General features: G+C 39.3%; 2 protein-coding genes across 9 annotated transcripts in view; both read right to left on the bottom strand.

Moving 5' to 3' along the window:
• Positions 1-1,247: 1,247 nt before the first annotated feature.
• Positions 1,248-21,506, bottom strand: part of LOC125016621 (hemicentin-2-like) — a 91,763-nt gene continuing 71,504 nt past the window's right edge. For 6 of the 8 annotated variants that reach the window (XM_047599220.1, XM_047599219.1, XM_047599224.1 and 3 more), the window contains 8 exons: positions 14,496-14,759; positions 14,097-14,360; positions 13,698-13,961; positions 3,299-3,562; positions 2,900-3,163; positions 2,180-2,488; positions 1,942-2,035; positions 1,248-1,849 (listed from right to left, as the gene is read on the bottom strand). In XM_047599220.1, coding sequence (XP_047455176.1) covers positions 1,735-1,849; positions 1,942-2,035; positions 2,180-2,488; positions 2,900-3,163; positions 3,299-3,562; positions 13,698-13,961; positions 14,097-14,360; positions 14,496-14,759 — 1,838 coding nt within the window. In that variant the 3' untranslated portion in view covers positions 1,248-1,734. The remainder of the gene's footprint in view (positions 1,850-1,941; positions 2,036-2,179; positions 2,489-2,899; positions 3,164-3,298; positions 3,563-13,697; positions 13,962-14,096; positions 14,361-14,495; positions 14,760-21,506) is intronic. The other 2 variants (XM_047599223.1, XM_047599222.1) reach the window with 2 other exon arrangements.
• Positions 10,137-18,653, bottom strand: LOC125016622 (myelin-associated glycoprotein-like). The gene is made up of 11 exons (XM_047599228.1): positions 18,357-18,653; positions 18,203-18,253; positions 17,774-17,840; positions 17,136-17,474; positions 16,698-17,009; positions 16,083-16,418; positions 15,645-15,956; positions 12,626-12,940; positions 12,371-12,449; positions 11,600-11,678; positions 10,137-11,518 (listed from the first exon to the last, which is right to left on the bottom strand). The coding sequence occupies exons 3-11, from the start codon at positions 17,817-17,819 to the stop codon at positions 11,087-11,089; spliced, it is 2,250 nt and encodes a 749-aa protein (XP_047455184.1). The 5' UTR covers positions 17,820-17,840; positions 18,203-18,253; positions 18,357-18,653; the 3' UTR covers positions 10,137-11,086.

The raw sequence follows: 21,506 nt of genomic DNA, 5'->3' as shown, positions 1-21,506 counted from the left end.
CAAACCTGTGGGGCACATACACAGCAGTGATGCTAACAACAGTAAACTCCGTGAGCAGGTAGAATGGTCTGCAGTTAACAGTCAAAAGCTCAATGTCTGGAGAGCAGTAACCAGTGACAGTCCTAGCATTTTTCACACCAGTTATTGTTGATGTAAATACACAGCCAACCCCCTTGGGATTTACTGCTGAGTGCGCTGCTTCTGTCTGCGCAGAATGTAGCGAGCCCCTCCAGGCTAAAGGCATCGTCCAGTATTGATGAGTTACCTGACTTCTAATGAGCACATTGAAGACATCTTGTCAGAGCAGCATGACTCAGGTCGGTCTGGTTAGTTTGGCTCATTCTTCTCTTTAAAATATCTCAATTATTTATGATGTGAAATCAAAGAATCATTGAATATTATTTCAAAGTTGGATTCATCTTTGATAGACTGATGATGAAAGATACAATACCTCACATTTGCACAAGATCTGTATAAAAGCCAGCTTCATCAGGGGGAGATTACACTTAGCAGAAGTGTTTTAAAATCTTACTAAAACTCACAAATACGCTAATAAAAGTGTGAAAATGAGATATACTCGTTGCCAATTATGGAGGAAATTTTAGTCATTCACCTTTGATGAACTTTCTGACTTTGTCTCTGTGGCTTATTGCTGCAATAAAATTATTCATCAAATAAATATATGATTTAAGTAATGCCTACACATGAAGACATTCACAGTTATTAAAATAATAACAATAATGATAATAAGTAGATGACTTAGTGCTGCCCCCTGGATTCTTGTAGACAGTGCAGTAGGTTTTCTCTTCATGATTGTCTTTTATCTTTTCCTGATTCTCCTGCAGTGTCTCCTGACTGGGATCCAACCTCAAGTTCCAGACAGATGAAAAATCTGAGCAGAACATGTCAGACTCACTGAGGTTCCCTCCTGCTCCTTCCACTGTGGACGGAGTCAGAGTTGGTGAGGGAGGACCAGCTGAGAGGAAGGTACGGTTTGACCAACGCTCAAGTGGAATACATCTCATGCAAGTTCCAGGAAGATCTTAACTTTCTTAACATTACTCCATTTATGAGATCAAACAACCCCAGTTTACTTCTGCTTTACACATTCATGGAAATCTGATCCATAACTGTCAAAGTATCGGGGGCTACATAGTAGAGACAATGCTGTACTGTGTTAAATGTAGCACTATGCTGAGGGTGAAATTTACTATTACTACTGACAGAAAGTAAATGTGAAGGTTAAGATGGAGCTCAGATTTAATTTTATTTTATTACCATTAAGTACAAATGTAGAAATAAAAGCAGATTTACAATCACACTGATTCAAAGTCAAAGACAAAAACAAGAAAGAGTTAAGCTTTCTGTTCATAAAGCAGAGCAAAATCAATCCAAAGTATTAATGTGACCCTACTGTAGAGACCGGAGATGTTGACGTCTTAAAGTGAGATGGACATCATTTACACTTCACTACCAGTAAAACCACAGTCACTTCAGATATTACTAGAAAGATAAATCAGTAAACATGTGATGAAGTTAAAACCAGAGGAGAGAACTTGTTTAAATGACACTGAAGAGCTGCTCAACCCCCTGTAGCAAACTGACAAATAGACACTCAGTAGCTATTTAAGACATTACAGGAAAGATCAAACTGACAGAAAGAGGAACATTTGACTGGATATAATCACTGCAGAAATACAAGAAGTCATTCAGTAAAGCTTCTGATAATTATTCTCATTTAGGTCTTCGGGTGATGACGTCGTACTCTGAAGACTCTGTGACGTTTCTACGATCCAGTGACATGTAAGTTCTGTCCTCTGCATTCGGCTCCACGTTCCTCCGTGATTTACTGGGTTAAAATAAAAAAAAAGATGTCAATGGTTTGTTCTGATAACATCAGCAGAGTTTTCATAATTGAATCAACAATCATGTAAAACACACCAAAGGAATATTGTGCAGATTATAAAGAAGACACTGGAACTGAAAAATCCACCAGCAAGAGCCCAAGGAAGAACTCCACAGTAATGTCCAAGACCTGTCAAGAGAAATCACAGAATGTGAAGAAAGACCAGATCAAAACCCAAGAATAAAAGTATTCACTCTGCAGTAATTTGATGTTCACTTAACTGCTGCCTGGCAGAATGAAATGAAACAATAACACAAGCAGACAAAAACAGACCTTGACTTTCTGTAGAGCTTTGAGCCTCAGTCACATTAAACTGCTGCCTGGCAGATCCCAGAGAGTTGAAGCTGTGACAGAACAAGGTGGAAAGACTCCTCTCCTTTAGTTTGTTGACGGTGATGAAGCTCCTCAGGCCTGTGCCATTTAGAGACCCACTGCTGATTAAAACCTCTCCAGATTGATTGACAGGTCTCCCATCCAAATACCAGTGTAAAGTAGGGGAAGGGTTTCCCACAGTCTCACAGGAACAGTTGACCTGACTTTCAGTTTTGGTGCAGTGAGATGAGGCCAGGATCTGTGGAGGAACTGCAATGAAAGTGGAGAGAAGAGCCAAAAGAAGCCATGTCAAGAAAAGTTTACTAATGAAATCAAACGAGCTTTGAGAGAAATTTTCATGGTCATTGAACAGTGATCGATCAAAAACTATACCACCTATCAAAACGCGGATTAATACACCAATACACAAGGCTTGTGTCTACATTTTAAAGTTCAAATGAAGTCTCTAGGTGAAGGTATGCCTGAGCAGTACACCTTTGAAAAACTTTGCGTGTTTTTTTAGAAATGAAAAGTAATAACGCACCGATCCTGATCAAGCCATGCTGTAGGGGCTAGACCTCAGGCAAAGCCCCGTAGCCCTACTTATATGAATATCAATAAAGCTTGTTACATAAACATATCCTGTTTTCTGAAACATGAAAGTTTGTTTTTAATCCATACACTGAACATCTATTTGTGTGTTGGTGGATCGTCCAACTCCAAGATCATTCTCAGTTTTGCAGAAAAAAGGACTGCTGACTTTAGAGGCTTCAATCTTTAATATGTGTCCAGTCCCAATGAAAGTCTCCTGGTCTCTGTCAGTTCTGTACCAGGTGTAGTTCCTTACTGCTGGGTTGGCAGTACTACTGCAGGTCAGAGTCACATTTCTGTTCTCTGGTACTGAACCAGAGGGACTGACGGACACTGTGGTGTCTTTAGGTGGATCTGAACAATTAGGAACAAGATGTATATATTATGAGTATATATTGGGTAAACTTCTGGGATCTAAGGATTTGAATACTTGAAGTTTGCTTCCATAAAGAATATGTGAAACTGATAAGTGTAAAATTTAATACATACACTGAACATCTATTTGTGTTTTGGTGGATCGTCCAACTCCAAGATCATTCTCAGTTTTGCAGAAAAAAGAACTGCTGACTTTAGAGGCTTCAATCGTTAAAATGTGTCCAGTCCCAATGAAATTCTCCTGGTCTCCATCAGTTCTGTACCAGGTGTAGCTCCTTACTGCTGGGTTGGCAGTACTACTGCAGGTCAGAGTCACATTTCTGTTCTCTGGTACTGGACCAGAGGGACTGACGGACACTGTGGTGTTTTTAGGTGGATCTGAAAATGATATAAATGTTGTTCAATTATGTTAAATTATGCTTAAAACAAAACCATTGATTTTACCAGTTTTTCATTTAACAGCCCATCACACATTACAAAGATAATTAATGTTTACTGTATTTATGCTTGTTCCAACATGACTGGACCCCTGTGCACCACACATGGTCCATAATGACACTGATGAGAGAACTTGGTGTGGAAGAACTTGACTGGCCTGCACAGAGTCCTGACCTCAACCTGACAGAACACCTTTGGGTTAAATCCGGGCGGAGACCATGAGCCAGATCTTCTCAACCAACATCAGTGTCTGATCTCACAAATGTGCTTCTGGAAAAATGATCAAAAATTCCCACAAACACAATCCTTAACCTTGTGGAAAGCCTTCCCAGAAGAGTTGAAGCTGTTAAAACTGCAAAGGGTGAGTCCACGTCATACTAAACCCTATGGATTAAGGGTGGGATGCCACTTAAGTTCGTATAAAGTAGGTGAGCGAATACTTATGTCGATAAAGTGATATGTATGGCTACATATTTTAGAGCATTAAAAGTCTGACAGTTCTTGAAGGACCATGAATTAAACAGTGTGGTGGACACAGGAGACACTGCAGTCTGGAGGAGACAGTTCAGTTCAGAGACTAAAATTCATCTCCATCTACATGGAGGTAGTTTGTTCCCAAAGACACAGATTCAACCTGGGGCTGCTCCTAACCATCGTTAGTACTGAGTTAATCTATTGATCAAACATTCCCATCACCATTTTCTAGACTCAGACGCCATCTTTCTATAACCTGTTTATTCACGGTAACAAAGAGGATTCAATTAAAACTAAATGATTATTAGTTGAAGTGCTACTGATGAGTTTTAATGTTATAAATGAACTCACATGAAACAGTAAGACCTGAAGTTTTACTGCTGCTTGATTGATTGCTGCCATCTTGTTTCCTGTAGAGAGCAGTGCAGGAGATTTTCTGTCCATGATGGAGCTGAGAAGCAGTGAAGGTCAGAACAGAGGTCTGGACTTTAGTTTTGTCCTGATTCTCCTGCAGTGTCTCCTGACTGTCACCCAGTCTGGGGCTCCATGTCAGAGTTGGAGGATGAGACAGACAGGGAGCTGGAGCAGAGCACGTCACACTCACTGAGGTTCCCTCCTCCACCTCCAGTGTGGACGGAGTCAGAGTGGGTGATGGAGGATCAGCTGGTAGGAAGGAAAAGTTCAACCAGTCAATAAATAATCATTAATGATTCATTTGTAGTAAATCTGCAGGTGCATGAAACTAAATCATTCAAAAGACAAAACACAATATATGATCATTTACCTTTGGTCACTATATTGATTAAGTCATTCTTGAAGTCCCATTTCAAGGCATTTTCACATTCCAGTCTGAATAAATATGTATCATCAGAAACCATGTTGTTCAGGGTTGTGGTGCAGTCTCTGTCTGTCAGTGCTCCAATCAATTCTCCATTTGTTCTAGTTTTACTATCAAACACAACTTCATCATTACTTCTGTTTCTCCACATTGCTTTACATGTCTGATCTAAATTGTTGTCATATGTTCTATCTATATCAAAGGAGCAGGGGATGGTCACACAGGATCCTCTCAGAACCTCTATAGTCTGCAGCATATTGACTCTCCACGGTTCACACTGGACACCTGAAACACAAACACACAGTTTCTAAAGAAGAAAAGGAAACAGTAGTTCTCAGCAGCATTGTAGTGGTAATGACTGATACTGACTCTCTACAAAGTGATCACTGTTACCATGGTTTCAGTTATTTTAAAACCTCACATAATAAATCCTTCATTTATTTTGTAGTTTAGGACAAATGTCACTTTGAAGGATGTTGTCTCAGACATTGACACACTGGGTATGAATGCTTGTACTCAGCAACAGAGTTTTCTGCTAATTTGAAATAATCTTCCAAACCAGGTGTTAATGGACTTGAACTCACCCTGCAGCAAACAGCCAATGAGAAGGAAAGTCAGAGCTCCAGCCATCTTTGTTTGTCAGGAGAAAGTCTAGTTTAAAGGAGTCTGGAGTTTACACATGAAACACGTTTGGTTCATTTCTTCTATTAAGCTGTTAAAAGACATTTAAGAAATTCTTCTCTATATATTTGGTCATTTTAAGTAAAAATATTAACAAGAAAAGTGTTTATTTGTTTTAAGACAAAGAGTGACACAACAAAAGTTAGTTAGTTTTTCAAACAGATCTGAATTTCTTTCACTGATTGGTGGAAACAGTGGTTCATTATTGATTGAGATGATGGTTTGAATTAAGAACATTTTAGTTTTTTAAAATATTTATTTAGCAATGTCAAACATTTAATACAATTCCTTGTTTCACATTTCATGTGTTTCATGTTTCTAACAGACTCAGCAGCAACAGTCTCCAAACTGTTCTGTCAAATAAAGGCTCAAAAAAGCCCCAAAAAATATTAAAAGAAAAAAAGAAAGAAAAGATCTCACCTCTTCCAGTGGAACTGTTTGACCTTTTTCTTTGACTTCAAGCTTGTAAATCTGACGATTGATCCCATTAAATAAAATGATCATTGAACATCATATTAAGCTTGTATTAATCTTTGATATACAGTTATTCTACATTAAAGACACAATAACTTACATTTTCATGAGGTCTGTAGAAAAGCCAGCTTCCTCAGAAAGGAGGTTACACTTTGAAGAAGTGTTTAAGAACTGACTAAAAAATGAGGAACTCACAGAGAAACCAATGAGAGAGAGAGTTAGATGTTATGTACTTGTTATCAAAAATGTATTTCACCAGGACCACCCTTTTTTCTCACCTTGAAGCTGCTGGAGACATTCAGTTCTCTCAGAAATGATGTTCAGAGAAGAATCTTTGACTTTGTTGCAGAAGTTAAATAAACTGATAGTAGCTCTGAGATGTTTCCATTATTTCGTAAACCAGACTGATAATCTGATAACTGGACACTTGGAGATTTGCCATCAAATAAAGTTCTTATTGAACTGATCAGTGCAGCTTTCACTAGTTTTAGTCTCTGATCATATAGCGCTTAAAATAGACACTCTAAGACGCTTTGCATTGGATACATTATTCGTTCACACACACAGTCTCCCCCTAGTGGTGGTAAACTGCCTCAGTAGTCACAGCTGCCCTGGGGCAGACTGATGGAAACGTGGCTTTCTATCCATGTCTACAGCCTCTCCAGCCACCACCAATCAATTCTCCATTTGTTCTAGTTTTACTATCAAACACAACTTCATTATAACTTCTCTTCTTCCACGCTGCTTTACATGTCTTATCTAAATTGTTGTTATATTTTCTATTATGTCGAAGGAGCAGGGGATGGTCACACAGGAACTTAAAGACAGACTATGGATAGGGTGGAATTGTAACACCAATCGTTGAGTTATTGGACAACAGCTCGACCTCCTGAGCTACTGCTACCTGTATTAATATTATTAATAGATGAGTTTCTAGTTTACTTTGGCCTACTATGAAAAGTGGTTTAGTTATTGAATTAATCACTTTATTTAATAATCCATTGTCTCTCTTTGTGAGGAGACAGAAATTTATATGACAAAGAAGAAATGTCTGCATTTTTAATGGAAACACACTAATGGCAGCACAGTGGTGTGGTGGTACTGATGCCTCACAGCAAGATTAGTAAGTTTGATTTTCTGGATGCTGTCTCTCTGTGTTAGTCCTGTGATACACTGTCACAGATCATCAGCTATGTGTTATATTACTAGACCCTACATGTTTCCTTCAGCTTGATGTATGTATGTATGACAGAAGTTTGTTTATCTTGTTTCTCCTGCTCTTCTTTTCTCTCTATCTTCACTGTTTCTAACCAGCTGGCCTTCGGCAGATGGGTCCCTCCATATGAGCTGGGTTCTGCTCAAGGTTTCTTCCTGTTAAAAGGGAGTTTTTCCTTGCCACCGTCACCCTCAGGCTTGCTCTGGAGGTTGCAGGCTGGTTTTTGTGAAGCGTCTTGAGACGATTTGTATTGTTATTGGCACTATATAAATAAAACTGAATTAAATTGAATTGACACCTGTCCGACACCATGTCTCACCCAATGACAGCTGGGATAGACTCCAGTATCCCCCACAACCCTAGTGATGATAAGTGGTTGTAGAAGATAACATGAGATAATCAATAAGTGTCAACAGATATTCCTCTGTTCACACCGTTAACAGGAAATTGCTGCAGCACCTAAACATCTGTGTTAATTTCAAGTAACTTGCCAACAGTGTCCAAGCACTCCACCCCTCTGGACTTTGTTTACCTCTGCCATCCCCGTAGCCACGGCCCTGGTGGAGGAATTGCAGTTATCCACCACAAGAAGTGGAAAGTCCTTCCACTGTCTCTGTCTGCCTTGTCCTCATTTGGACATTTCATATATATGCTCCCTGGACCCACTCCCACCATCATTGCTAGCATCTACCTTCCCCCAAAGCCCCACAAGGACTTTTTAAATGGATTTGACGTCTTACTCAACCATCTATCCACTCTATTGCCAAATATAACACTGCTGGGTCCGTCAATATACACATGGACAACTTTAACCTTCTTCTCACCATCAACTTTCCAACACAAATAAAAGGACACACTCTGGACTTAGTCTGCTGCTCTGCTCTCATTCCCTCTAGCTGCATGTCTGATGAACTCCATGTTAGTGACCATTTCCTCATCTCCTTTAGCACAACACTCTGTCTCTCTACAATCAAGTCACCAACGTAGATACTCTGCTCCAACACTGACAATATTCTGATCCCAGACTATCTTCCCACCCCTGATAAACTGGTGACCCACTACAACATCCTCTATTCTCTTGCTCCAGTCATAACACCATCGGCCTGTTTCCTTCTCCACAACTGTTCCCTGGTATACCCCTATTCTCCACTCAATGAAAGCTAAAGGCCACCAACTTGAAAGACTAAAAAGAATAAGAATAATAAGAATGATAAGAAAGAATAAAAAACTAGACTCACCATCCACAAAGAGATACTACTCCGGTCTAATTATCTCCAGTGAAGGAAACACCAAATCACTGTTCACACTGCTCAATAAAACTTTCTGACCATCTGACTCCTTACCTCCATCTTTTTAATGATAACATTTCCAACATCCACCGGCATTTATACTCAGGTCCACTCCTTCTCTCCTCACCTGCACTTCCTTTCCCCTCAGCTTCACCTCCGTAGCACTGACAACAATTTTCCAGTTTCCACTGACCTCATCTGCAAATCTAAACCTTCCACCTATCATCTTGACCTCCTCCCCACCACCCTGGTCAAGTCATGCCTCTTCTCTGTACTTCCTCTCATATCTGCCATCATTTATTCACTTGACATTGGAATTGTTTTGTTATCCCTCAAAACTGAAGCCCTGATTAACTGATTATCCTGGTCTGAAAAAACCTGTCTCTGATCCAAACAAATACAATAATCTCTGCCCCATCTCCAACTTACCTCTCATATCCATGATCCTTGAGAAAGTAGTTACCATACAACTACATACACACTTAACAAAACAAACTCCCTCTATGACCCTTTTCAGTCTGGTTTCCACTCCCGCCACAGCACCAAAACTACCCTCATAAAAATGACCAACAGTCTCCTTCTTGCGGCTGACTCCAGTTCACTCTCCATCTTCATCCTCCTCTTCCTTAGTGGAGCCTACTTTAACTCTCTCCTGTTTGGTCTCCCTCACAAATGTCTCCATAAGCTCCAACAAAAAGAGTCCAAAACTCTGCTGCACCAATCATCACCAAAACCCCTTCTTCCTACCATATCACCCCCAATCTACAGCAACTTCACTGGCTCCCGGTCACTCAAGGGATTCAATTCAAAATCCTCCTGTACACTTTCAAAGCTATCCACAACCTCGACCCTCCATATCTGTCTGACATCCTCCACATCACCACTCCACACACTCCCTTAGATTCTCCTCCTCCCTCCACTTCACTGTGCCCTCTGTTCACCTCAGCATCATGGGGAGCAGAGCTTTCAGCAATTCTGCTCCCAAACTCTGGAATTCCCTGTTTTCAAAACCAGACTCAAAACCAACCTGTTGTTTGTTAATGCTTGAATGCTGGTTATTGTATATATATATTTTTTGTATTTGGATGTTCAATGCTGTTTTATTATGTGTCCATTGATGTTTGTTCTTGCCTGTAAAGTGTCCTTGGGTGACTTTAAGGGCGCTTCCTAAATAAAATGTATTATTATAATTAAAACGTTTGAACAAGATGGTCAATGTTATTTACTTCTGCTTCAGTGGTTTTAATGTTGTGGCTGATCTGTGCATTTAAAAAGTGCTTTAATTGAACAATGTTCTGAAAATGAAAAACAACAAAGAGAATTAAAACAGAAAGTAATATGGTGGAAACTGTAGTGACAGTCATTTAATGTATTTAATTAAATTGTTGCATTGTGTCACATTAAGAAAAAAAAGAAATGATCTCACATTTTAATCTTTTTAAACCTTTGCCTTTATTTTTTTATAATGATAATTAATCCAGTAAATCAAGGGATCATTAAACATTACATTAACTTGTGTTAAACTTAGATACAGTAACTTACATGTTCATGAGGTCTGTAGAAAAGCCAGCTTTCTCAGAAGGAAGGTTACACTTTGAAGAAGTGTTTAAGAACTAAGTAAAAATAAGGAACTCACAGAGAATATACTAATGAGATCATCAATACTTCTAGACTGTATGTTTTGACTCTTTTAATCCTAAAGATTACTCCAGCTGGCTCAGTCTCTATAACCTGCATGTGTAGAAGTACCTAACGAACAGTAAACACAATAAATCCATGAGCTGTCTCCAAATGACAGCAGCACACTGCATGACAAACGACAAAACACATGAGACCTTATCTCATAAAAAGCTCATTAAAACATGTAACACTATAATTATATTCTACTATCATAGCTTGATTTAGAAAACTTTTTCATAATTATAACATCCAGTGAGGGTCATCACGTCAAGCAAGAATTTAAATCATAGAAAATAAGAGAGAGATCAGGCTATGGTATGTCCAGCATGTTCTGTCATTATAACACATCACAGTTACCAGTCATGCATTAGAATTTCTTGGAGTGACAAATGTCAAAAGGACCAATGGGATGTTCTTGAAGTAATACACATATGCCACTCAAGAGAGAAAGAAAAATATTTACAATTAATGTACTACAGGTATTTCATATCATCCTGTCTCTAGACTTGAACAAATAATATAAAACAGATATTTAACTTACATATGACCAACACCTGCATTTTAGTTTAAAAAAGAATCCACATCATTTAATATAATTAAAAACAATGTGCATCAATACATTTGTCCATTAACCAGACAGTCCTCAGTCTTTTCCCATGTGTTGTGTGACTGTGACACATGAAAAACTACTGGGGCTAATGTTTCCTCCCTTTAACTGATGGGGGACCTTAACATGGAGGTTTATTGTGTACTCTGACTTCTGCCTATACTAGGAGCACAATTTTGTGTCTTCCTCAAATTTGGTTTACAGTCTATTTATGCATAGTGCTCTTCCTCTTAAATTTAACTTGAGCATATTCACACTCCACTTCCTTCCCCACATTTCTAGGCTCTGCTTCATCATACAGGTTTCCCATCACCATTGCGTTGCTTACAAAGTTTTTGCACATGCCCTTGGCCATGTACTTTTCCTCCTCCAGATAGGAGCTACCTGATGGATTCATGTCCACAGAGTCTTCTACCTTGTTTTTCTTGCTTTTATTCTTCCAGTTCACAGTAGAGTAAAGCACATCACTCCCTTCCTCATTGTTCTCTGAGCTGTGTCTTTCTCCTGGTACATTGTCTGGCCCAGTGCTTGGCAAGTTTGTTCTGTTTGGTTCAGAGATGGTTTCAGGGTCAGCGCTGTCTGCTTGTCTCAAGTCATCTGTGTTGGCATATATGGCCTCTTCTCTTTTGCTGGGTGCCTACAGTTACAGAGTAAATGTCAGTGACAGAGATACTCTTTGTACCATTGTTTAACTAAATAAAACTCTAATTAAGAGCACCTCAATTCCCTGGCTTGGTGCAGTTGTGCTGGTTTCTCCTGTGAGCTGACTCTTACTGTCACGATAATTCTTCTGAGCCCTGAAAAACACAGTACAATGTCCACAATATGGATATGTTTTGAATTTTTGATTTTAAACCTGTGCTTGACACAGTTGATGTATTGCCTTTGGAAAGGACCAGCATGTAGTTTGTTGTTATGGATGAAGGCCCGTGCAAAATAAAGGACTGCAAGAGCCAGTAAAAGTGAATGTTGCAGATGGGATGTCTTCCTCTCTATCATGTCTGCTGCTGTGACCATTTGACTGGTTTATTGCCAGACAATTAGCTGCAGAGTCACTGTAAAATCAGGAAGTTGTTTGCTGAGCTGTTCAATGATTCTTGTTCCACTGTATCATAGTTGTTGGGTCCTTCTAGTCAATCTGGAAGCTGCACTGTGTGAGCTTTGGCACATTTCTCCTCTGGGATCTGTTTACCTGAGGTTCTTTTAAGCTTTTTCCCCATGGGTGTACTTCACTTTAGAAGGATTTATAGTTAGAGACATCTTGAGCATAGTTGTCAGTGTCGCTGATGCAAGTAAACTTATTGTGTACACCTAACCATATTAGATGTACAGCTTGGCCTCTAGATGACTGTCATTTTGTTGAAGGGTTAACTTTGTCTTTAATACGTAGTTTGTATTGATTTTGTGTAATTTTTCCAATTGGTCTTGTATGAAGGTCACTCTGAGAATCAAGTACTTTGTATACTTCAAAAACATTTTGACATCTTACCTGATGACAAAGAGCAGAACACATACTAGAACCAGTAAAGTGACAGTTGTGGTGATGAACAATATTGACATCAGTTGATCTGGAAACACAAAATTAAATATTAATATAAAGGCATAATTCAGATGGATAATTCTATTATTGTTAACTAATATACTGTGTTTGGTTACTTTACAGTTTTGATAATGAGGTAAGATTTACCTGTTTTACTTTCAACAACTCATTTCACCAGAAACAGAAGTATACAAAGAAACTGACCTTGTCTTTTTGTAGAGCGTTGATCCTCAGGGGTGTTGACACAAAACTGCTGCCTGGCAGATCCCAGAGAGTTGAAGCTGTGACAGAACAAGGTGGAAAGACTCCTGTCCTTTAGTTTGTTGACGGTGATGAAGCTCCTCAGGCCTGTGCCATTTAGAGACCCACTGCTGATTAAAACCTCTCCAGATTGATTGACAGGTCTCCCATCCAAATGCCAGTGTAAAGTAGGGGAAGGGTTTCCCACAGTCTCACAGGAACAGTTGACCTGACTTTCAGTTTTGGTGCAGTGAGATGAGGCCAGGATCTGTGGAGGAACTGCAATAAAAGTGGAGAGAAGAGCCAAAAGAAGCCATGTCAAGAAAAGTTTACTAATGAAATCAAAAGGAAGACTTTTATATGTTGTTTGTCCTTCTACACTAAATATTTTGGACACACTCGCAAGTTAAAAACAAAGGTTCCTTCTCCTTCTCTCAGAAAATCTTTACATTGGAGTGAATGGAGAGCAGACAGGTACTTTACCGCGAACAGAGGCTTGCAGTTTCAATTCTGTACGTCTCACTGCTTTGCCGAGAACATTGTGAGAGACACGACAAGTTTGTCTACAACCGTGGAAAAAATCATGTGTCTAGTGTGTAAATTGTGACTGGGACGAGTGTGGAAAGAGAAAAAATTCAGGCATTTTCACACACGTTCTCTCACTCTAAGTAGCAACATTCCGCACTCTAAAACGAGTTTTGAGAGAAATTTTCATGGTCATTGAACAGTGATTGATCAAAAACTATAGGACCTATCAAAACACGGGTTAATACACCAATACACAAGGCTTGTGTCTACATTTTAAAGTTCAAATGAAGTCTCTAGGTGAAAGTATGCCTGAGCAGTACACCTTTGAAAAACTTTACGTGTTTTCTTAGAAACGAAAAGTAATAACGCACCGATCCTGATCAAGCCATGCTGTAGGGGCTAGACCTCAGGCAAAGCCCCGTAGCCCTACTTATATGAATATCAATAAAGCTTGTTACATAAACATATCCTGTTTTCTGAAACATGAAAGTTTGTTTTTGATACATACACTGAACATCTATTTGTGTGTTGGTGGATTGTCCAACTCCAAGATCATTCTCAGTTTTGCAGAAAAAAGGACTGCTGACTTTAGAGGCTTCAATCTTTAAAATGTTTCCAGTCCCAATGAAAGTCTCCTGGTCTCTGTCAGTTCTGTACCAGGTGTAGTTCCTTACTGCTGGGTTGGCAGTACTACTGCAGGTCAGAGTCACATTTCTGTTCTCTGGTACTGGACCAGAGGGACTGACGGACACTGTGGTGTCTTTAGGTGGATCTGAACAATGAGGAACAATAATTATATGTTAATAGTACATATTGAGTAAACTTCTGGGACTTAAGGATTTTAATACTGGAAGTTGGACTCAATACAGGATACGTAAATCAATTAAGTGTGAAATTTAATCCATACACTGAACATCTATTTGTGTGTTGGTGGATCGTCCAACTCCAAGATCATTCTCAGCCTTGCAGAAAAAAGGACTGCTGACTTTAGAGGCTTCAATCTTTAAAATGTGTCCAGTCCCAATGAAAGTTTCCTGGTCTCTGTCAGTTCTGTACCAGGTGTAGTTCCTTACTGCTGGGTTGGCAGTACTACTGCAGGTCAGAGTCACATTTCTGTTCTCTGGTACTGGACCAGAGGGACTGACGGACACTGTGGTGTCTTTAGGTGGATCTGAACAATTAGGAACAAGATGTATATATTATTAGTATATATTGGGTAAACTTCTGGGAACTAAGGATTTGAATACTTGAATTTTGCGTCCATAAAGAATATGTGAAACTGATAAGTGTAAAATTTAATACATACACTGAACATCTATTTGTGTGTTGGTGGATCGTCCAACTCCAAGATCATTCTCAGTTTTGCAGAAAAAAGGACTGCTGACTTTAGAGGCTTCAATCGTTAAAATGTGTCCAGTCCCAATGAAAGTCTCCTGGTCTCCATCAGTTCTGTACCAGGTGTAGTTCCTTACTGCTGGGTTGGCAGTACTACTGCAGGTCAGAGTCACATTTCTGTTCTCTGGTACTGGACCAGAGGGACTGACGGACACTGTGGTGTTTTTAGGTGGATCTGAAAATGATATAAATGTTGTTTAATTATGTTAAATTATGCTTAAATCAAAACCATTGATTTGACCAGGTTTTCCTTTAACAGCCCAGCACACATTACAAAGATAATTAACGTTTACTGTATTTGTGCTTGTTCCAACATGACTGGACCCCTGTGCACAACACATGGTCCATAATGACACTGATGAGAGAACTTGGTGTGGAAGAACTTGACTGGCCTGCACAGAGTCCTGACCTCAACCTGACAGAACACCTTTGGGTTAAATCCGGGCGGAGACCATGAGCCAGATCTTCTCAACCAACATCAGTGTCTGATCTCACAAATGTGCTTCTGGAAAAATGGCCAAAAATTCCCACAAACACAATCCTTAACCTTGTGGAAAGCCTTCCCATACGAGTTGAAGCTGTTAAAACTGCAAAGGGTGAGTCCACGTCATACTAAACCCTATGGATTAAGAGTGGGATGCCACTTAAGTTCGTATAAAGTAGGTGAGCGAATACTTTTGTCGATAAAGTGATATGTATGGCTACATATTTTAGAGCATTAAAAGTCTGACAGTTCTTGAAGGATCATGAATTAAACAGTGTGGTGGACACAGGAGACACTGCAGTCTGGAGGAGACAGTTCAATTCAGAGACTGAAATTCATCTCCATCTACATGGAGGTAGTTTGTTCCCAATGACACAGATTCAACTTGGAGCTGCTCCTAACCATCGTTAGTACTGAGTTAATCTATTGATCAAACAATCCCATCACCATTTTCTAGACTCAGACGCCATCTTTCTATAACCTGTTTATTCACGGTAACAAAGAGGATTCAATTAAAACTAAATGATTATTAGTTAAAGTGCTACTGATGAGTTTTAATGTTATAAATGAACTCACATGAAACAGTAAGAGCTGAAGTTTTACTGCTGCTTGATTGATTGCTGCCATCTTGTTTCCTGTAGAGAGCAGTGCAGGAGATTTTCTGTCCATGATGGAGCTGAGAAGCAGTGAAGGTCAGAACAGAGGTCTGGACTTTAGTTCTGTCCTGATTCTCCTGCAGTGTCTCCTGACTGTCACCCAGTCTGGGGCTCCATGTCAGAGTTGGAGGATGAGACAGACAGGGAGCTGGAGCAGAGCACGTCACACTCACTGAGGTTCCCTCCTCCACCTCCAGTGTGGACGGAGTCAGAGTGGGTGATGGAGGATCAGCTGGTAGGAAGGAACAGTTCAACCAGTCAATAAATAATCATTGATGATTCATTTGTAGTAAATCTACAGCTGCATGAAACTAAATCATTTAAAAGACAAAACACAACAATATATATAATAATTTACCTTTGGTCACAAGGTTCAAGTCATTATTGAAGCTGTATTTCAAGTCATTTTCACATTCCAGTCTGAAGTAATATGTGTCATCAGAAACCATGTTGTTCAGGGTTGTGGTGCAGTCTCTGTCTGTCAGTGCTCCAATCAATTCTCCATTTGTTCTAGTTTTACTATCAAACACAACTTCATCATTACTTCTCTTTTTCCACACTGCTTTACATGTCTGATCTAAATTGTTGTTATATTTTCTATCTATATCAAAGGAGCAGGGGATGGTCACACAGGATCCTCTCAGAACCTCTATAGTCTGCAGCATATTGACTCTCCACGGTTCACACTGGACACCTGAAACACAAACACACAGTTTCTAAAGAAGAAAAGGAAACAGTAGTTCTCAGCAGCAGTGTAGTGGTAATGACTGATACTGACTCTCTACAAAGTGATCACTGTTACCAGATTTATAATTATTATTTAATAATCTGTCAGTTATTTTCATGATTAATTGTTAAATGTAAACAGCGAAGAAAATCCAACTTCAAAGATATTAAAATATATTTAGTCTGTGGATTAGTTCAACTATTATATTATTATTTTAGAGTTTAAGTGGAAGACAAAGTAACTCACAGGAAACATTAGCTGTTAAAGCTGTGGTAACAGATGCATCAGGGCTGCCATCTTGTTTCCTGTAGAGAGCAGTGCAGGAGATTTTCTGTCCATGATGGAGCTGAGAAGCAGTGAAGGTCAGAACAGAGGTCTGGACTTTAGTTTTGTCCTGATTCTCCTGCAGTGTCTCCTGACTGTCACCCAGTCTGGGGCTCCATGTCAGAGTTGGAGGATGAGACAGACAGGGAGCTGGAGCAGAGCACGTCACATTCACTGATTTTCCCTCCTCCACCTCCAGTGTGGACGGAGTCAGAGTGGGTGATGGAGGATCAGCTGGTAGGAAGGAACAGTTCAACCAGTCAATAAATAATCATTGATGATTCATTTGTAGTAAATCTGCAGGTGCATGAAACTAAATCATTTAAAAGACAAAACACAACAATAGATGTAATAATTTACCTTTGGTCACTATATTGATTAAGTCATTACTGAATTCCCATTTTAAGGCATTTTCACATTCCAGTCTGAATAAATATGTACCATCAGAAACCATGTTGTTCAGGGTTGTGGTGCAGTCTTTGTCTGTCAGTGCTCCAATCAATTCTCCATTTGTTCTAGTTTTACTATCAAACACAACTTCACTATTACTTCTGTTTTTCCACACTGCTTTGCATGTCTGATCTAAATTGTTGTCATATGTTCTATCTATGTGAAAGGAGCAGGGGATGGTCACACAGGATCCTCTCAGAACCTCTATAGTCTGCAGTATATTGACTCTCCACTGTCCACACTGGACACCTGAAACACAAACACACAGTTTCTAAAGAAGAAAAGGAAACAGTAGTTCTCAGCAGCAGTGTAGTGGTAATGACTGATACTGACTCTCTACAAAGTGATCACTGTTACCATGGTTTCAGTTATTTTAGATCTTCACATAATAAATCCTTCATTTATTTTGTAGTTTAGGACAAATGTCACTTTGAAGGATGTTGTCTCAGACATTGACACACTGGGTATGAATGCTTGTACTCAGCAACAGAGTTTTCTGCTAATTTGAAATAATCTTCCAAACCAGGTGTTAATGGACTTGAACTCACCCTGCAGCAAACAGCCAATGAGAAGGAAAGTCAGAGCTCCAGCCATCTTTGTTTGTCAGGAGAAAGTCTAGTTTAAGAAGACATTTAAGAAATTCTTCTCTATATATTTGGTCATTTTAAGTAAAAATATTAACAAGAAAAGTGTTTATTTGTTTTAAGACAAAGAGTGACACAACAAAAGTTAGTTAGTTTTTCAAACAAATTTCTTTCTTCTTGATTGAGATGATGGTTTGAATTAAGAACATTTTAGTTTTTTAAAAGATTTTATTTAGCAATGTCAAACATTTAATACAATTCCTTGTTTCACATTTCATGTGTTTCATGTTTCTAACAGACTCAGCAGCAACAGTCTCCAAACTGTTCTGTCAAATAAAGGCTCAAAAAAGCCCCAAAAAATATTTAAAGAAAAAAAGAAAGAAAAGATCTCACCTCTTCCAGTGGAACTGTTTGACCTTTTTCTTTGACTTCAAGCTTGTAAATCTGACGATTGATCCCATTAAATAAAATGATCATTGAACATTATATGAAATTTGTATTAATCTTTGATAAACAGTCATTCTACATTAAAAACACAACAACTTACATGTTCATGAGGTCTGTAGAAAAGCCAGCTTCCTCAGAAAGGAGGTTACACTTTGAAGAAGTGTTTAAGAACTGACTAAAAAATGAGGAACTCACAGAGAAACCAATGAGAGAGAGAGTGAGATGTTATGTACTTGTTATCAGAAATGTATTTCACCAGGACCACCCTTTTTTCTCACCTTGAAGCTGCTGGAGACATTCAGTTCTCTCAGAAATGATGTTCAGAGAAGAATCTTTGACTTTGTTGCAGACGTTAAATAGACTGATAGTAGCTCTGAGATGTTTCCATTATTTTATAATCCAGACTGATAATCTGATAACTGGACACTTGGAGATGCCATCAAATAAAGTTCTTATTGAACTGCTTGTTTGATTGAAAAAAAGAACATATATCTCTGCCCTTCAGAGATCAGTCTTTATGGGAGTAGACCCAAACTTGTTTTTGGGCTGAAGCTTCTACAATGATACAGTCTATCAGGCCATCATTCAGAATGTAACAGGCAGATATATCAGTCTGAGAGAAAAACCCAGCCCAACCAGCGACGGCTCGCAACTTTTCCTCTACACTCAGCAACACTGCCGCTTATCGCTGCTAGTTGGGTGTGGGTGTGAAGTTGTTGTGTGTGTCTGTGACTTGTGTGTAAACTGAACACTGCCTCTGATTGGCTTACCATGAAAGCTTACTCCACCTTAGCCAATCTTCATCACCTATGCATTTGTCTTGCCCTCTCTCCTCTCCTCGTCAAAAAAACAAAAGAAAAAAAAAAACAGCTTTGCAGCTCCCGTGGCTGAGAGCCTAGTCTGATGCCAACAGACAGCTTTAGTTTATAATGCACCCCATTTAATTTTCAGTAACGGAACGGCATTATAATGATGGAAATAGTAATTAGTCAGATCACCCGTTACTGAAAAAAATAACGCTGTTAGTAACATGGTTTATTTTAATGCCATTATTCCCATCATTGCTGATTGGTAAGATGCCATGTCAGTGAATTTCATGATTTTTAATTGTATAAAAAGTGGATTTGTGTGTTCCAAGTTGTTGACCTTGGAATATTTCAAGTGTTCTGCTTTGTAAATGACTGCAATGCTTCTTGAAACTTTGGACTGTACATATTTGATATGTAGTTTCCAGCTTAGCCTGTCCTCTACTGAAACCTCTAGACATTGATTTTCACTTTCAACCCCATCGATTTCTATTCGCACCTTTGTGTATGCTGTGCCGTTGGCAATTAACATGAACTTAGTCTGACTTACACCACCGGTCAAAAGTTTTAGAACACCACACAATTTTTTACTGAAAATTATTCAGTTTGTGTCATTGCACTCTGAAATGAAAGCATAGAATAAATAAGCAATTTGAGTTGAAAAAGAAATCATGGAATCAACTTATAGACCAAAATGTATTCTAAACTTTTGACTCATCAAAGTAGCAACCTTTGGCAGATATAACAGCTGAACACACTCGTGGCATTCTTTCTACAATAAAAAATCAAATATTCTTCAGAAAGTTCTTCCCAAGTCTGTTGCAGAAGTTTCCATAAATGTGTGGCACTTGTAGGTTGTTTGGCTTTGACTCTTCTGTCCAGTTCATCCCAAACCAGCTCGATGGAGTTTAAGTCTTTAGAATGTGGCCAGGCCACTACATGTTTTAAAGCTTACCATCTTGCTCTTTTTTCCTGAGGTAGTTTTGGCATGGCATGGACTTGTGTTTTGGGTCATTATCTTGCTGTAGGATGAACCTCTGACCAACTAGGCACATACCAGAGGGTATTGCATGGCGCTGCAGAATGCTGTGGTAGCTGTTTTGGTTCAGGATGCCGCTCACTCTGTACAAGTCACCGACCCTGGATCCAGCAAAACAGCCCCAGACCATCACACTTCCTCCTCCATGTTTGACAGTTGATGTCACACATCAACTGTGGAACCATCCTCTCGCTTACTCGACAGCGTACAAAGATCCTGCGTGATGAACTGAAGATTTGAAATTTTGAATCATCAGTCCATAATACCTTCTTCCAGTCTTCAGTAGTCCAATGGCGGTGTTTCGTGGCCCACGAGAGCCTCTTTATCTTATTGTGACATCTTAGCGATGGCTTTCTTGCTGCAACTCGTCCTGTCAAACCTGCAGCTCGCAGTCTTCTCTTCACAGTTGAAACTGAGACTCGCTTACTACGACTACTATTAAGCTGTGCTTGAAGCTGTTGTCCTGTGAGCCGCCTATCATGCAAGCTGTTAACGCTCAGAAACTTGTCCTCAGATTCAGTTGTGGCTTTGGGTCTGCCAGACCGCTTCCTGTCACAGTTTCCCCCAGTTTCCGAGTGCCTTTTGATGGTGAAGAAAACTGTACTCACTGAAACCTTGACTTTCTTTGCAACTTTCCTGTAGGAAAGACCTACATTTTTAAGTGTTATGATGGTCTGTCTCTCTTCCATTGTTAATTGCCTTTTTCTCACAATTTTTGTAGCAACACACTACTTTCTGCAGTACAATACTTTTCACCTGATTCTCATGAGGGTCTGGTACCACACTGTGTTCCATCACTGCTTTTATGCAGACAGAGGGGGTTGTAAGTCATCCAGAAAAGTTGGAACATCTGTAGGAATTAGTAGCACCAGCATTCAAGGCTGATTCAACCTTCATTGCTGCAGAACAGCTATAAATTGTTAACCCACTTCATGTTCCCTGAAAAAGGCCTTTTTGTATAATTCTGAAATATACATTATTTTTCAGTTTTGGGTAACCAAACCTTTTTTCTTTTTTTTTTTTTTAAACCTCTGGCTGTTCAGTACTTACCCTTGTATCATTTCAAGCTATTCGTTGGGCTTGCATGACTTGAATTGCAATAAATAACTAGAAAAATTAGGGTGTTTTTTTCATTTCTTCATGTATACCTGTTTCAACTTGTTTTATGTTTCCTCCAGTACCAAAAATATTTGTGTCATCAGCAAAATGAACAAGTTTGAACCACCTAGATACTTTACACGTCATTATTATACAAGATAAATGATTTGGGGCCCAATACTGACCCCTGGGGGACGCCACAAGCAATGTCCAAATATCCAGAGCAGTGATTACCCAACTTCACAAATTGTTTTCACCCTTTCAAGTAATTCTTTATCCAGTCTAATCCCAGTCCCATTATATCATA

Source organism: Mugil cephalus, chromosome 11, assembly GCF_022458985.1.
Source record: "Mugil cephalus isolate CIBA_MC_2020 chromosome 11, CIBA_Mcephalus_1.1, whole genome shotgun sequence".
Classification (NCBI taxonomy): domain Eukaryota; kingdom Metazoa; phylum Chordata; class Actinopteri; order Mugiliformes; family Mugilidae; genus Mugil; species Mugil cephalus.
The sequence above is the reverse complement of the archived record's forward strand: the minus strand, read 5'-3'. Positions and strand labels throughout refer to the sequence as shown.

Bases quoted from the DNA above. Each gene is read 5' to 3' on its own strand.
- LOC125016622 (XM_047599228.1), bottom strand. From the start codon at position 17,819: ATGGCTGGAGCTCTGACTTTCCTTCTCATTGGCTGTTTGCTGCAGG. The intron at 15,957-16,082 runs GTAAATTATTAT...CCTTCCTACCAG, and splicing joins CTTGAACCTTGTGACCAAAG to CTGATCCTCCATCACCCACT. The intron at 11,679-12,370 runs GTAAGATGTCAA...TGTGTTTTTCAG, and splicing joins GTTCTGCTCTTTGTCATCAG to GGCTCAGAAGAATTATCGTG.